Source organism: Anthonomus grandis, chromosome 6 (assembly GCF_022605725.1).
Source record: "Anthonomus grandis grandis chromosome 6, icAntGran1.3, whole genome shotgun sequence".
NCBI classification, from domain to species: Eukaryota; Metazoa; Arthropoda; class Insecta; order Coleoptera; family Curculionidae; genus Anthonomus; species Anthonomus grandis.
Genome location: NC_065551.1, coordinates 34,553,470 through 34,568,360, shown reverse-complemented (window position 1 = coordinate 34,568,360; position 14,891 = coordinate 34,553,470). Strand labels below are relative to the sequence as shown.

The 14,891-nt window shown below is 34.1% G+C and overlaps 1 protein-coding gene across 2 annotated transcripts in view; it reads right to left on the bottom strand.

Annotated features, from left to right (window-relative positions):
* The window catches only part of LOC126737100 (uncharacterized), a 53,670-nt gene extending 43,366 nt beyond the window's left edge, over window positions 1-10,304 (bottom strand). The window contains exons 1-6 of one of the 2 annotated variants that reach the window (XM_050441812.1): window positions 10,029-10,304; window positions 6,125-6,390; window positions 1,900-2,154; window positions 1,627-1,834; window positions 1,442-1,513; window positions 308-629 (exon numbers count right to left, since the gene is read on the bottom strand). In XM_050441812.1, coding sequence (XP_050297769.1) covers window positions 308-629; window positions 1,442-1,513; window positions 1,627-1,834; window positions 1,900-2,154; window positions 6,125-6,344 — 1,077 coding nt within the window. In that variant the 5' untranslated portion in view covers window positions 6,345-6,390; window positions 10,029-10,304. The remainder of the gene's footprint in view (window positions 1-307; window positions 630-1,441; window positions 1,514-1,626; window positions 1,835-1,899; window positions 2,155-6,124; window positions 6,391-10,028) is intronic. The other variant, XM_050441813.1, reaches the window with a different exon arrangement.
* Window positions 10,305-14,891: the final 4,587 nt, after the last annotated feature.

Sequence of the window (14,891 nt, the reverse complement as noted above, 5' to 3'; positions counted from 1 at the left end):
ATCGTTATACCCCAGTTGTGTCTAGGTATGTTGTCTGTGAACCAAATACCTTCGTACTTTATCGTACCTTATACCAGCACTATTATTGTAATATTATCGTTATTTTTTGGTTTTTAATTTAAGTTTATTAGTTTTTAATATTTTATTAAATGCCATACTATGTATTCTATTTTTATGTAGCAGATTTTGCTAAATAAATAGAGATTAGATTAAAATGAGTGTATTGGTCCGTGATCGGATTAACTGAACTAGAAAGACACAATTTTATACTACAAATTTTAGACACCAAAAAAAAAAACCAACTTACTCTACAAACCAGCTCGGCCACCAAATACTTGCTACGTTCCTCCCTAATTTTCGCATCCAAATTGTGCGCCTGTAAGCTGGGAATCCCGATTAAAATGTCCAGGATCCTAAGTAGGGCTTTGATCAGCGACTTGGCCGCCACTTTAACACTAAAAAAGTGCGAAAAAATTCGCCCTTTCGCGGTAACGAAGATGAATCGCAAAGCCAACGCCAAGTCGTCGAGTAGGGTGTCCCTACTGTTGGCCGAACCTTTTTGGAGGAGTTGGGAGAGGCGCCAACGGTGCTGTTGTCCCGGAAAGTTCAGGGAGTCCACCTCGAATTCCCTAAAAAATCGTGTTAAGTTTGGTGAAAGAGTGCGACAAGCGGGTGAACGAAAGGGGGGTATAAGTAAAACTTGCACATATTATTGTTCACACAGACTGGAGGTTTATAGGCATTCAAAGCGAAAAATTTATTTAGTTTGGTAGCTATAAAAACAAATAATTTATAGTATTATCAATTTACAAATTTTTCCCAAGTAGGTACATTAAATAATAATTTTATGCCAGATAATAAAGTTATTGTAAAATCGTGCTCCGTCTTCCCCTGCAGTTCGAATTAGACGAAACTCGTAAAATAATAGCTATTTTTTACCAGAATTCCCCTTTACATTTTTTGCTCTGAATTTTCGTTATTTATTTTTTCCAAAAAATTGAATTTCCATGAAGAAATTCTATGAGTTCCTTAAATTATTATCTTTATTTATTTAAAGTTGAAGACCTCTTCTGGCATAATTTTTACAGTAAATTCAATTTTGTTTTACCAATAAAAAACGGAATAAGAACATTTTAATTTTGAATTTTTTTACCTAAAACACTTCTGAGGCGAACCATCAATTCTAAATTTATTAAACGAACTTTTCACTACAACACAGCACAGTTTAAACATAAAAATCTTGCAAAAAAATCAAACCGTATTCACCCAAATTATAGTTATAACACAGGCAAAGTAACAAAACCACAAGTGGGCAATTTAAGGGAGCAATAAACTGCTTATTTTTTTTATTTATATATAAACAATTCCATGCCCCCTAAAACCGACCCAACCATCACAGAAACCCAAAAACACCAAAAAAAAAAACAGAAATCAAACATACCCATATAACTTTATACTTTCTAGCTGTTCCTGGTTCAACCTTTTCGGTTTTCCAAACTTATCCTTGTGCAAGCTTTACAAAAAACTCTATTCAGACTAGCATTTAATTAATAATCATCATTATATTACTACGACTGACGTAATCATTAGTCATCGAACTATATACCACTCGCTCTGATCACTCACCCCCTTTCCCGAATGTACTCCAGCTGTTTCCCGGAAAGTTTCCGGGGTTCTCCTTTGGCATCCACCGCTACCGCGTCCAGTTCGTCAAACGAGGGTGCTATAAACAGATCCCTCAAGTGGTACTTTTGCTTGCAACGCCCCAAAGAACCATCCGAAGAGACTTGAGACGTGGGAAAACTGTCGCATTGCGATACCGGACTGGGCAGAACTAAGAACAGTAAATTATTCATACAAGAGAGAGAGAGAGAGTGGAAAGACCCAAACAAGACTTACTAATAGGAAACGTTTTCCAGTGGTACAAAAACTGTTCTGCAACCTGTTTAATGTTGTTGACAAGCTGCTCGACCTCCGGCGGAGCCCCCACCAGGTTAATCTCGAACTTGATCGGTTCCCTTTCAGGTTGCAATGCGTCCGGACCCACCAATCCGCTATCCGTGCTGCTCTTTAATGGGTAAAGAGACGTGGGCCTCGCATGATAAGCCTCTGTATTTACACTTTGTGCCGAACGGAATTCCACTTTATTGTGCACTAAAGAAATATTATTTATAAGAAAAAATGTTTCCTCATTCCTTTAAAATTGGTGTTCAAGGAATTTTTAAGAGATACAAAGTTTTCTATTAACAAAAGCAGGCTAATGACTAATTTTTGTTTCATTACGTTAGCTGAAATAGTGTTCCAGTTACTGGAGTTTGAGGTGAGTGGTCCCCCCCGAAGATCAGTCATTACCCTTGGACACTATTGCATAAAAATGCGAATATTTCAGAAACCTATGCTTGGATTGTTTGAATCTTAAGCGATATTTACAAGGAATATTCTGCTGCATATCATGCTTTTTATTTCATTACAGTAGCTTAAGTAGTTTTGCAGTTATTCGAGTTTGAAGTGAGTAGTCACCCCGAAGATCAGTCATTAACCTTGGACACCAACACTTAAAAATGTGTATGTTTCAAAAACTTATGTTTGGATTCATTTATAATTATACCCCAAATTAAAACATGTAGAAGATGATAACAGACTAAAATTTGGTAATGGCACACTAAACACATGTTTTTGAATGCAGAAACATAGGAGGAAGGAATAGAAGTTGGCAATTTCTTATCTTGGAACAGAAGGGAATATTATCATGTATTTTTTGCAGTAAAGTAAAGTTTATTCATGCTAACGAAAAAAAAATTTTCTTACAATCGTCACAAGTAGATGATGACATATTAAAAAATTATTTCACTTAGAAATTATTAAAGTTTTACATTGCAAATTGGAATCCTTATCCAAAATATTAAAAAAATAACACCCAAGATACAATTTCACAAAATACAAAATAAAATAATCACAATTTACAAACAGTTAAAATTTTGGAGACCCCAATATCAATTTCAATTTCCCAAAACCTATTTTTGTTTCATTTTCACCAATTTTCACAGTTGAGCTTGTAGATACTCATCAAAGCTATAGAAGGCTCTATCAGCAAGCAATTTTTTTACTGAGGCAGCAAAATGTTTTTCATTTAGAGCTTTAATATTATTAGGAAGTTTATTAAAAAAGCTTGGGGCATAATAAGTAGTTGAGATACGAGGTTTATTGAGTCTTAGAAAGTGCATTTCCAAGAAATCTACTTGTCGAGTGCTGTGAGTATGAATTTCTGATCTCTGGGTATATTTATTTTAAATTATTTTTTGTATATATTAGACATTCAAAGATATACCGTGATGGAAGTGTAAGAATTTTAAGTTTTTTGAAAGAGTCTCTCACATCGTCCCTGAAACCCAGACCCTCGACAACCCTCAGAGCTCTCTCTGTAGTTTAAAGATTCTCCTAGCTTGAGGTGCATGACCCCAAGCCAAGAGACCATAATTGCAGGTGGTATACATATATATTCAAAATTTTCTGTCAAAAAACTCTCCCATGGTTATATACCATGGGAGATATCACTCTCGAATTGGGACAATTGGGTTTAATATTAATTTACGTTATTATTTTAAGCTTCCAAGAAAAAAGCTCATATTTGCAAACCCTTTACTAATTTCCCAATATACAATATCTTATAAAAAAAAAACTATAGAGGGTGCTAACTCGGAATGGTTTCAGCATAAAAGATAGAAGATCTCAGATGAACAATCTATGATAGCAATAGCAAACATATCCTTGAAAAGAAGAAATCTTGAAGGTCAATTCAATATGAAACTCAGATTTTAACAAATCAAGGATGGCGCTACAGGTATCCTTTAGCATCGGAGGGTTAAGGATAACCACCTGAAGATATTATCTTCCAAAACCTGTATCAAGGTCTTTATGAAATAGAAGTTTCACATATAATAAAATACTGTATATTTTTTAAATAAAGCATCAGCGGTAGACCAAGGCTGTGAAAAGCCTTAATGGAACCATCTACCAATGAGTCTTTATAAAGACTCCTTCAATTCGGAGTGTTTTAATATGCGGTCTACAGGGCTCTCTCTCTGGTGAACATTTGCCATGAAATAAACTGCTTTTTTTTTTGAAGCATAAAAGGTATTTTTAATAAATATTGGGTAGCTGAACCCCTAAAAGTGATGCCATACCTGAGATGGGATTCGAAAAGAAAAAAATAAGAAAAAAAAACTATCCTAGCCATTTCAACTCCCAACTCCAACCTTACACACCTAACTGCAAAACATCCTAAAGAAAGTTTTTTGCTAAAAGACTATAATAATCCTAATTGAGACTTGGCTGAATCCTGATATTGAACTTCTGGACTCTTGTTAAGCCTTATATAGAACGGACAGGAACTTTACTACCAGTAGTAAAAACTAGGGAGGAGAGAGAGTACTCATTGCTGTAAATAGTTCTTATAAATCAACCTTTTTGGGACTGAGTAATCCCACTGTAGAATAAACATGAGACCTGTTAACATTGGAAATTGTGCACACTTCACTTCTCTTTATATTATTTAGGGCTGACTTAATTCATAAAATAATTTACTGCAGGTATCACAAGTATGGAGATGCAGAGGATCTCTTATTGGGCTGACAAAAACTCACTTTTTTATTAATTCTGGTAAAACACTGTTCCCAAGAAATGAAATTATAATGGGGCACCAAGTAAATTAAATATTAATGGGTAGATTAAGTAAAAAACCTGGACCTTTGTTTGGATAATCGAATGTCATTTAATGCGCATGTAAATAAGATTTGTCAACAGACATTATATGAATTTAAGGATATTTTTCCAGCTAGTACAAAAAAAATCCTCACAAAGAGTTTAGTGCTTAGTGTTGCTGGATGCTTAAATATTTTATATGGTCCTTTTTTAACTGAACCAAATAAATAAATAATCCAAAAAATTAAAAATTCCTGTGTAACATCTACTAGAAATTTGCCTCAGAGAGTTTATGTTAGTAAGCATGTAAAGCAGGTCTATAGTCTTAATATGGCCCAAAGAAGATTTTTTGGGTATAAGCTGCACTGTACATAAATTACTTAATTTTCATGAACTAGAATATCTGTCAGAATTCCTTATTCAAAGCGGAGATACACATAATGTAAATATTTGCTATAAAAGCACAATGGATCCACCAGCATAAGACTGAATTTCCGAAAGGTTCTTTAAACATGGCCTCTTTTAAGTCTAAATTTAACAAAATTAGTATATAAACAGGCATTTATATGAACCCCACATTCAAACTGTCTCTAACGGCTGTAAGTTATTTGAGAATGTCATTATAATGGGTGACTATAACCTTCCAAACATTGTGCGCTGCAATTCTGACAATATTCTGGGATTCTTGCTTATAAAGGTTAGTTATGTGAAAAATGTTTTATTCTGTGACACTTTTGCTTTCTTATGTTTAACCTAATATAATAACATACTTAACCATAAAAATAAAATTTAAAGTTTTTAAACCATCCCATAAATTCCCATTTCCAAGGAACTTAAGAATGTTATTTATCAAAAAAAATATATGTAGGCCAAATAATCATCCTAATCTCGATTCACATTCTTATGAATGATCAATTAACTATGCATGACTTGACATAATAAACATAAGTGCCCATGAAGTAGAAAAAATATTAAACTCTTTAGATCTAAACAAGCAAAAAGGCCCTGATGGAATCCCTAATAGAGTTTTAAAGTTCAGCTCTCATACTCTGATATATTAAAACTGCAAAGAAATATTGACATTGTTTTTTCATGGTGCCAGACTAAACACATCTTTTTGAATGGGAGGAAGGAATAGAAGTTGACAATTTCTTATCTTGGAACAGAAGGGAATATTATCATGTATTTTATGCATAAAAGATTTTGAATAACTGTATTAAGAGCCCTGAGTGTCCGACTACTTTTACAATTCCATTTACGGGTTCTGTACTGTACAGTAACACTTCTCATCCACTAGTATTGTGCAGAGCTTGATTATTATAATTTTATGTCACTGAATAAATTTAAATTAGCAGCTAAGAAATAACTCTGTAAAATGTATGTTATGTTAATAAATAAATAAATAAATAAATAAAACACTTACAATCATTATCTCTAGTGTATTCCCTCTCGGAGACGTGCACCCCACTTTTGGACCTGTGGTGTCCGTGTTTCCGATCGCCGTGTAGATCGGAGCCAACACTCTGACCGGAATCTGAACGGTTATGTCCCGAACTGGACGAACTGTGCCTATGGTGGCCTCCGGACTCTGCCCTCCTGTGCCCTGTTGAAGTTCTTGAGCCAGAGTTCGGTCTGGAACTCATTTTCAACAGGACTCGGCGGTCGGTTTAGGAGATGTACCATATGTGCCTATAGGAATCATGATATTTTTTTAAATTTATTTTTTTTACAGGAAAATTCCAATACAAAAGTCAATTATGAGTAATATGGTAAAAAAAAAATACAACTCAACTAACAAACTATGCATATAACGAGAGTAAACCCACCCAAAGGCAATCATGAGTAGTACAATTGAAAAAACCGACCCTAAAACTGATCCAAAGCACCCAAAACACCTCCAGCCCACCTACTACTGATCGAATCAAGAATTTTAATGAATTAACTGTAATCAATTGAGAACCAATAATTTATGCTGCAAAAGATAATGCTTGCATCACCTTTTTTTTGAAAAGCAGTTGTAGAGCCATTAAAAAGATCAATTATATTCTCACTATTTAGGGTGTTAAACCATGAACAGGCTCAGTATAAAGGAGCATTTCTGCTTAAGTTGGTACGGGTATTCTCAAGAAAATTGAACTGGCCTTCTTGTGTGTATAGGAGGTACAAAAAAATTTAATTCACCCAAAAGGTTAAGAAATTTAAGTAAAATTGTATATAAGTAGTAGATTTGGCATAATTTCCTTGCATCTGGTATACTAGCTACTTCAGCATAAGTGCATTAGTATAATGAATGGGTTCATTTAACTTTGAAACTTACTCCAGTGAAAGCCTTATTAGACTCTGTTTTATCAGTACCAACATTGAACATTTATATTATATACTTGTGTAATGTCAAGGCGAATTAGAGTCAATTCCAGACTCGCTGTGACATGCCTGATACCAACCCACTGCGGTTTCCATAGGCTTGCACCTATCTTACCTAATTTTTTTTTTATATGGCAAAGAATTATGCAAAGGCATTTTACTTCAATGATGATTGATATTCTTATTACAACTAGCACATAAAGAGATCTGAAGGAAAAACTCTGAGTACATTCTAAATAAAGTCATTACTTGGTCAGACTAGAAAGATTTGCTAGAGAAAGAAAATCTTCTCAAAAAAGTATTTATTTTTGATATCTATAAATGAATTAGAGGTATTCAATATTATAAATAAAACTGGTTTAAAAAATTAGTCAGACTCTCTGAGGTACCTTGTAGTGTGTTAAAGATAGTTGGTTCTTTGATCAGTGTACCACTTTCCTACATTATTAATACCTCTTTCAAAAGGTCAATTCTCTAAGGAAATAAAAGTGAGTTTGGTAATTATAGATCTGTCGCTGGACCACTCTAAGCATATACTTTGACCTTAGTAAGGATTTTAACCTGACAAACCGACTCATTTTATTAACAAGCACTTAGGTGTAAATAGGTGTTTGGGTGGTGTGCTTGAACTGGGTAAAATTTTTACATGAAAATAGAACTCGGATATGTAAGATACAATAATCAAATTAAATAACACCTTACAATTTAAACAAATTATTGCACCTAGAGTACAAGCAATCTGTATATGCAAAATCGAAAGGGGTTAAATTAGCTTCTATAATATAATAGACTAAAATAATTTCTTTTACAACCTGCATGTACTAAAATAAACAGATATTAAGATTAATGAAACATTTTTCAATAGGATAGAATCTGAGAATTATTTATTCATTTAAGATGTTTTTTGTAATTGTTGTAAATAAGGGGCTTTTGACGAACATATCATATTCAGTGATATTTCTTATGTTAATTGACAACCAATTCTGATGTTAAGTATATTATCCTAGTAAAGCTATTCAGTAAAATATCACTTTTAAAATATCATTTTGAAAGTAGCTCATAAAACTTGAAGACTAACTTTCTCACCTCGATAACCAAACCAGATGATTAGCCAATTTCAAGTTTTTATCAACTATGACACCTAAGTATCTTCATTTATTTTAAATCCTGTTCTTAACAGCTGTAAGGAGTTGACATTAGATCTATTGACATTAGTAGACAATAGAAAATTGATGTATTTTTATTATTCTATTTTGATGGTAAAGTCTAACCAGTCCTTTAACAGGATGCATAATATAAGCAATTTTAACTGGTGACTTTTAAATGATGATGAGACACATCTGTCAAATATAGAGAATGTATCAGAGTTGAGTTTTATTGTGAACCTTATTGTTTTAAGAACTTTTGGCAAAACTATATTATATTATGGGTGGTTCAGGAAGGTTATTTCTTTCAAATTAATGAGAGTAGGACACTCCAAATCCAAATAATTGATAGGGAGTTTATTATATCTTAACAGCCAGATACCCTGAATCACTATGCCTATTTCTATATGCACCCTTAAAAGGTTCTCCAGCATCAATACTAATGCTAGAAAAAGTATACCCGTCCTGGAGAAAACTTATCTGCAGTCCTACCTACCCAATATGTCTTTATCTGCTGTGAAAACTAGACAGAATTACTCATTTTTGAATTTGGAATTACTCGGGTACAAAGCACATCCAGAAATGTTCCTTTCCTCAGGCATCAATTGATTAATTTCTGAGTATAATAAATCTGATACTCAAATGATAAATATCATGGCTAGTCTTGGTTTGTAATCTATCATCAATAATCTGGCTCAGAAGAGAAAGAACACTCATCCTCTGTCATACCCAAACCAGACAGTGCTACAACTAGGTCAGTCCTTGACAATGGAATATTTTTAATAATATCTTGGGCAATGGAACATTTACGAGAATCTTCTCATTTTGATGTATTACCTTACTCTTAATAAATAATGACTTGCATCTGGTGTATATTCCTCAATGAACCAAGATGATTTACTCAAATGTTTTAATGGTCAGTAAACAGAATATGCTTGAATAAGTTGTGAAAGATGTTTACATTCAGCTCTAAGGTAAAATAAATGTATATTTTTTATCTCTAGTGAGCTTCTTGATGTCAGAGGAAAACTATTTAGAGAAACTTGATGTTGTATATTTTCTCAATGGAAGATACTAAGCCATAGATAAAATTTCATAAAAGATCATGGTGAAATTCATAGGAAAAAAGGTGAATATGCTAAATCTAGAAATACGTTTCTTTTAGTCTTCTAATTTGAACAATAAGGTGTTCAGGAAAGGTACACTTGAAAAGGATAAAATCTTTTATTGAAAATAGAACTTGGGTAACTCAGATAAGGAGAGATTAGAGAAAGATAACATTGCAATTTTAACAAAGTTTATAGTACTCAGAGATCATTGCTCACAGTTTATTTACCTATGCAAAAACCAATTTTCTATATAATGTTGTAAACTACAGACTAATTTTTGTTATGTCCTCAGAAAACTATTGTGCCAGTTCCCATTTCTTTTTGATTGAATTTAATTTGAGTCAGTTATAGGCCTCCCATACAAATTACTTGTCCCCTTATATCTGCAGGCTATATCTATACCCTTATATTATTCAAGTATATCTTGCCTCTTCTGTACTTAATAGGATTTTAATAATTTATCAGGATGTGTTTGTATCTGAGAAGAATATTTTGATATTTCTCTATTTACTGTATTGAAAAGAAAGTAAGAAATATAAAGATTTCACTTGATATATGGGACACAAGTAGGATATATGAAAATTTCTCCCTACTGACCCAAAAAAAGAACAAAAGCTGTGTTAACCTCAATGTGCTGAAAGGAAACCAAACAAAAGAGCAAAATTTACCAAACAAATACTTTAAATAATAAAACAAAATGAATACTTACTTCTGCAGGGCTTTAGGTGTTATTGTAATTTGTTAACTATCTCATGCCAGAAATACTGGATCAAATGTTGCAACATCTTCTGTTTACTACTATCTGGATGCGAGCCCAGATAAACGAACGAAATTAAAACGGCGCATACCAAACGCTCGTAAATAATAATTAGGGCACTTTACTTCCACATTCCGTCTATTTTTGTAATTTATTTGAAGGAAATCGAGGGAAAACAACACGATTTGGCGATCAGAGTTTTGACGTTCCGCAATACTCACAACACCCTTCTTTACTTGATCGATACGAGAGAGCAAGTTTCGTCTTGTCTGAGGCAGGGGGGCCAATAGCAGGAACGGCCGTTACCCCAGAGATTCGGATAAAATGTTACTAAATGAATTTCGTAATGTTGGCAACAGTTTTTTTGTCACCAGTCGGGGAAATTGGCCGGCGTTGCTTTAACAAAAAAAAAATAGAATTTACGCAAACATAACCTTAAAGTTTTTTCATGGATGATTGGCGATCAACAGCAATTTATTTAGTTACATATATTTGTGTTCTGTGGTTACATTTGAGTGTGCAACCATAAGACATTCTCTGATGTCTACTGTCAGACTAACGGTGGTGGAGTTTCCGCTGCTGTGTTTTGTGACTTGTCGAAAGCCTTCGACTGCGTCAGTCACGAGGTTCTGCTGCGGAAGCTCTTCCACTATGGTTTTAGGGGCTTGGCGGCGAGTTGGTTTTGTTCATATCTGAAGGGTCGTCGTCAGAGAGTGTGTGTGGGGTCGGAGTATTCTGAATATCAATCTGTTGCCTGGGGAGTACCTCAGGGGTCGGTACTGGGACCAATACTTTTTCTCCTATATATTAATGACCTCATCCGACTTAATATCCAGGGAAAATTCACGCTCTTTGCTGACGACACCACCGTTCTCTAGCATGGGTATGATACCGACTCTTTGAGAATAGCCATGTTGACTGATCTTCAACTTATATATGAGTGGTTCAGGGCAAATTTACTATCATTAAATCCAGAGAAGACCAAACTAATTTGTTTTACAAATAACCGTAGTCTTGATAATATTCTTATTGCTAACTGCCCTGTCCCGCCTTCTTCTAACAATAAGTTTTTGGGTCTGGTGATTGACAAGGAACTAAGTTTGAGGACCATATACGGAGTCTCAGCAATAGGGTTTCTGTGGGTTGTTTTGCTGTTAGGGTGGCCTGTCGGGAGCTTGGCATGGGGATTGAGAGAGCCGTGTACTTTTCCCTGATTGAGTCCCATCTCAGGTATGGTGTCTGCTTTTGGGGTAGTGCAAGCAACTATCTTCTACAGATGTTGTTTGTTCTACAGAAACGTGCTGTGCGTTATATATGCGGGATATCACCTAGGGAATCATGCCGACCATATTTTATCAGGGAGGGCATTCTTACAATCTACTGCCTATACATACAGGAGGTGGCACGCCTTATTTTCTCCCATCAATACAGGTTTGTCCTACAGAATCCACGATATGTCACCCGCCAGCGGAATAATTTGCGGCTTCCCATTCCAACATCTGCCTTGGTAAAGAGATCAATTTTTTATGAAGGTATAAAAATCTTTAACCACCTACCAGAGGACATTAAGAGGGGCAAAATCTCTCATCAAATTTAAGTTTCTCTTGAGGAGATTTCTGAGTGGTCGAGCTTATTACTCTGTGGCTGAATATTTCAACGACAATCAGATTTTAATTAATTAAGGGAGACCTAGCTCTTTTCCTAACCTGTTTGTTATAAATGTTTTTCTTTTTTTTTATCCCTAAATGTTGAACTGTACTTAGTTAAGAAAAGTTAGATATAGTTGATTTTATTAATTCAAAAAAAAAAAAAAAAATGTAAATTTTAACTGTTTAACTTTGATTTGTCATTGTAACTTGTATTTTTAAATATAATTTTAACCTTGTAACTCTGTCTCTTTAGGATTAGGTGAAGCTTTGTTTATAACAATATTTTGTTCAAACAATAAAGCATATTTGAATTTGAATAAATTCAGGAACAATCCAGGAAAAAATTGGAATTATTAAGGAGTTTTTCAGACTTAATCATTGAACTGAATTATCCCAACAAAAAAAAAATGAAATTCTTGGAAGTCAATTACAAGGAAACTATAGGTTCATTGCAGCGAATTTCTCATATTATTGTCCTTCTGAATCCAATGAGACCATTCGCAAGGTCGTAGCTACTATAGTTCCTGAGGCAAGGTATATTTGGAAATACTTTTGCAGATTTCTTTGATATCGAGTTTAACAGCTCTTTATCATCTTTCAATTTCAGTCAGTACAATCTGCTTCTCAAAATAATAAAATATTTTTCAATTTGCATGACCACTTGCATTGGAAATTACAATCAAGGGTATTGTCACAGAATCTTGTTATTTTTGAAGAAATTTGTAATAATAAGTTTCCAATAGACAAACCAAAGCAATGTTGATCAGTACAAAACTCAAAGTTTTATTTATTTATTCATTGGTCAACATATACAACATTTCAAGTATATATTAGTAGCTATAACAGTAATCTTAAGTAATAACTATACTTCTAATAAACAATACTTAGCTAAGCTTAACCTAAAGAGTGGATACTATCCTACTAGGTAAAATTATAAGACTAACTGAAGACTTAAATTTATTTAAAGAAGTACCAAAAAAGTCAAGATCTTTTGCAAATCTATTCACTGTAGAAGCTATTCTGTTAATAGGTCTATTGAGTGAATAGGATGTCGTGCAAAAGGAAATATGGAGAAGCTCCTTATCTCGTGTTGTGTAGGAGGATACATATATAGAGAAAATGTAGAGACACTCTGGACTTCTAACAATACCATTCAGGACTTTAAATACAAAGCAAACATCAAAGAACTGCCTTCTGCTTGATAAAGAGTTAATACTTAAGTATAACATGGTCTTAGAAGGGGATTTAAAATGGTGCACCCATATAACGGAAATATTAGGAATTTTGAAATTAATGAGAGTAAACGAACATTTATACTTTCTAACAGTGATTTTGATTTGGAAACTAAGAAAAGGTTTGCTACCCGAGTATTTTAATGAATCACCCTCCAAAACGAGATTCATAATAAGCTTAGAACATTGAAAGTCCTTCAATGCTCTAAGAAAATTCTTAAATTTAGATAAATTTATGTTTTTTAAATGAATTGGTTAGGTATTTTACAGCTTCAGTTACCAACTTCATTCTATTTCCTTTTAAAAATAAATTAAAATATTAATTTATGCCAAACATTTAAGCAATCGCCGTTAGACTGATTCTAATAGGTGAATGTGCTGGTTGTAAATGGGAGACCAAATGAGGGAGCTGTAGTCCAGCCTGCATCTAACAAATGCATAGTAGAGAGTTTTGGCAGTGCGGCAGTGTTCGAGAAAAGTTTGCAATTTCTAATAATAAAGCGCAGCATGCAAGTAGCCCTAGAAACAATATCTTCAATGTGAGGGATAAAAGAAAATTTTTGGTCAAAGGTGACTCCAAGATCTTTAAAACAGGTAGATCTTGCCAGAGACTCTCCATTAACTGAGTAATTAAAGACAACTGGACTTTTGATTCGAAAGTAGCTGGCCACATTACACTTGGAAACATTAAGGTTAAGCCTGTTCAAAGTGCACCAATGGTGTACAGTATTGATGTTCTCTTGCAGTTGACCACAATCTGCTATAGAGTTAATCCTATGGAAAAACCTTTAGGTCATCTGCATATGCTAACCGAGAGCAATTGAGGGTGGAGTCATTAGCGAAAACGTTAAAGAGAAGGGGGCCCAAGTTAGAGCCCTGCGGAACTCCAGAGGTGGGTGAAAAACAAGCAGATCTAAAAACCTTCGACCACTACAAACTGAGAGCGGTCAACTAAATAGGAGTTAAGGAACTTTATCAAGCGAAGGAATCAAGTTAATAATATCAAGTTAAGGAACTTTAGCTCGCCGTTATAATGTCGGTAGCCGCGAGCGCGACCGCGACCGCGACGACGTCTATGCAAGTTAAGGGAGGTTCAGAGACGACAGGATGATCGCTGGGAAGCGGGTTCGTGTATACACTCCTGAAATAATATCCAAAAGCGGACACAATCCTGTCAGGCGTATTGTATGATTGGTTAGAAAGCTTCATTGACCCGGGTGATTACGTTTGCTTCGAATAAAAGACCAAAATTCACTCGGATCGGAGGTTATTTTGTTCTCAATACTATGGATGTACTGTAACGTTTTGTAGGCTTGTGCAGTTAGAGCTTTAATTGTCTTGCGCAAAGATCTGAATATCTCTAGATGATGATTAGAAACCAGGGAGGGAAACGTGTTTTACGTTTTACCTTAAGTAAGGGTACCGCTCTAGCGTAAGTGTTGTTCAGTATATCATAAAAAGCATCACATGCAGAGTAATAATATGAAATAATGTAAAGGTTTGTCATAAATAAAATCAGAATAAGAAACAGAAATAATTAATTATTATATTATGTTAGAACGACATAAACATCTACAGAATGAAAACGAATTGTTAACATTAAAAGTGATCAAACAGTTGCAAACTTTGAGAAATTACTAAAAAAAACATATTCTTAATTAGATTGTGCCAATTATGTAAATATAAATTATAGCTTACAGTCTTGCATAGATCTGTACAAGACCGCAAGAGTTTTGTTTTCTATTTATCATTATTTAAGTGTGATATTAACTTTATTGCTTTAAACACCACTTTAGATAACCCGAAGTAAGTTTGCTAAAATTAAAATGTTATAGATTTAATTTCGTTCCTTTTGTAAAGTTTTCTATCTTAAATAAATGAAATTTATGAAACTTGTGACTTTGTTTATGACCTGATAGGGGTCTGTGTTGATA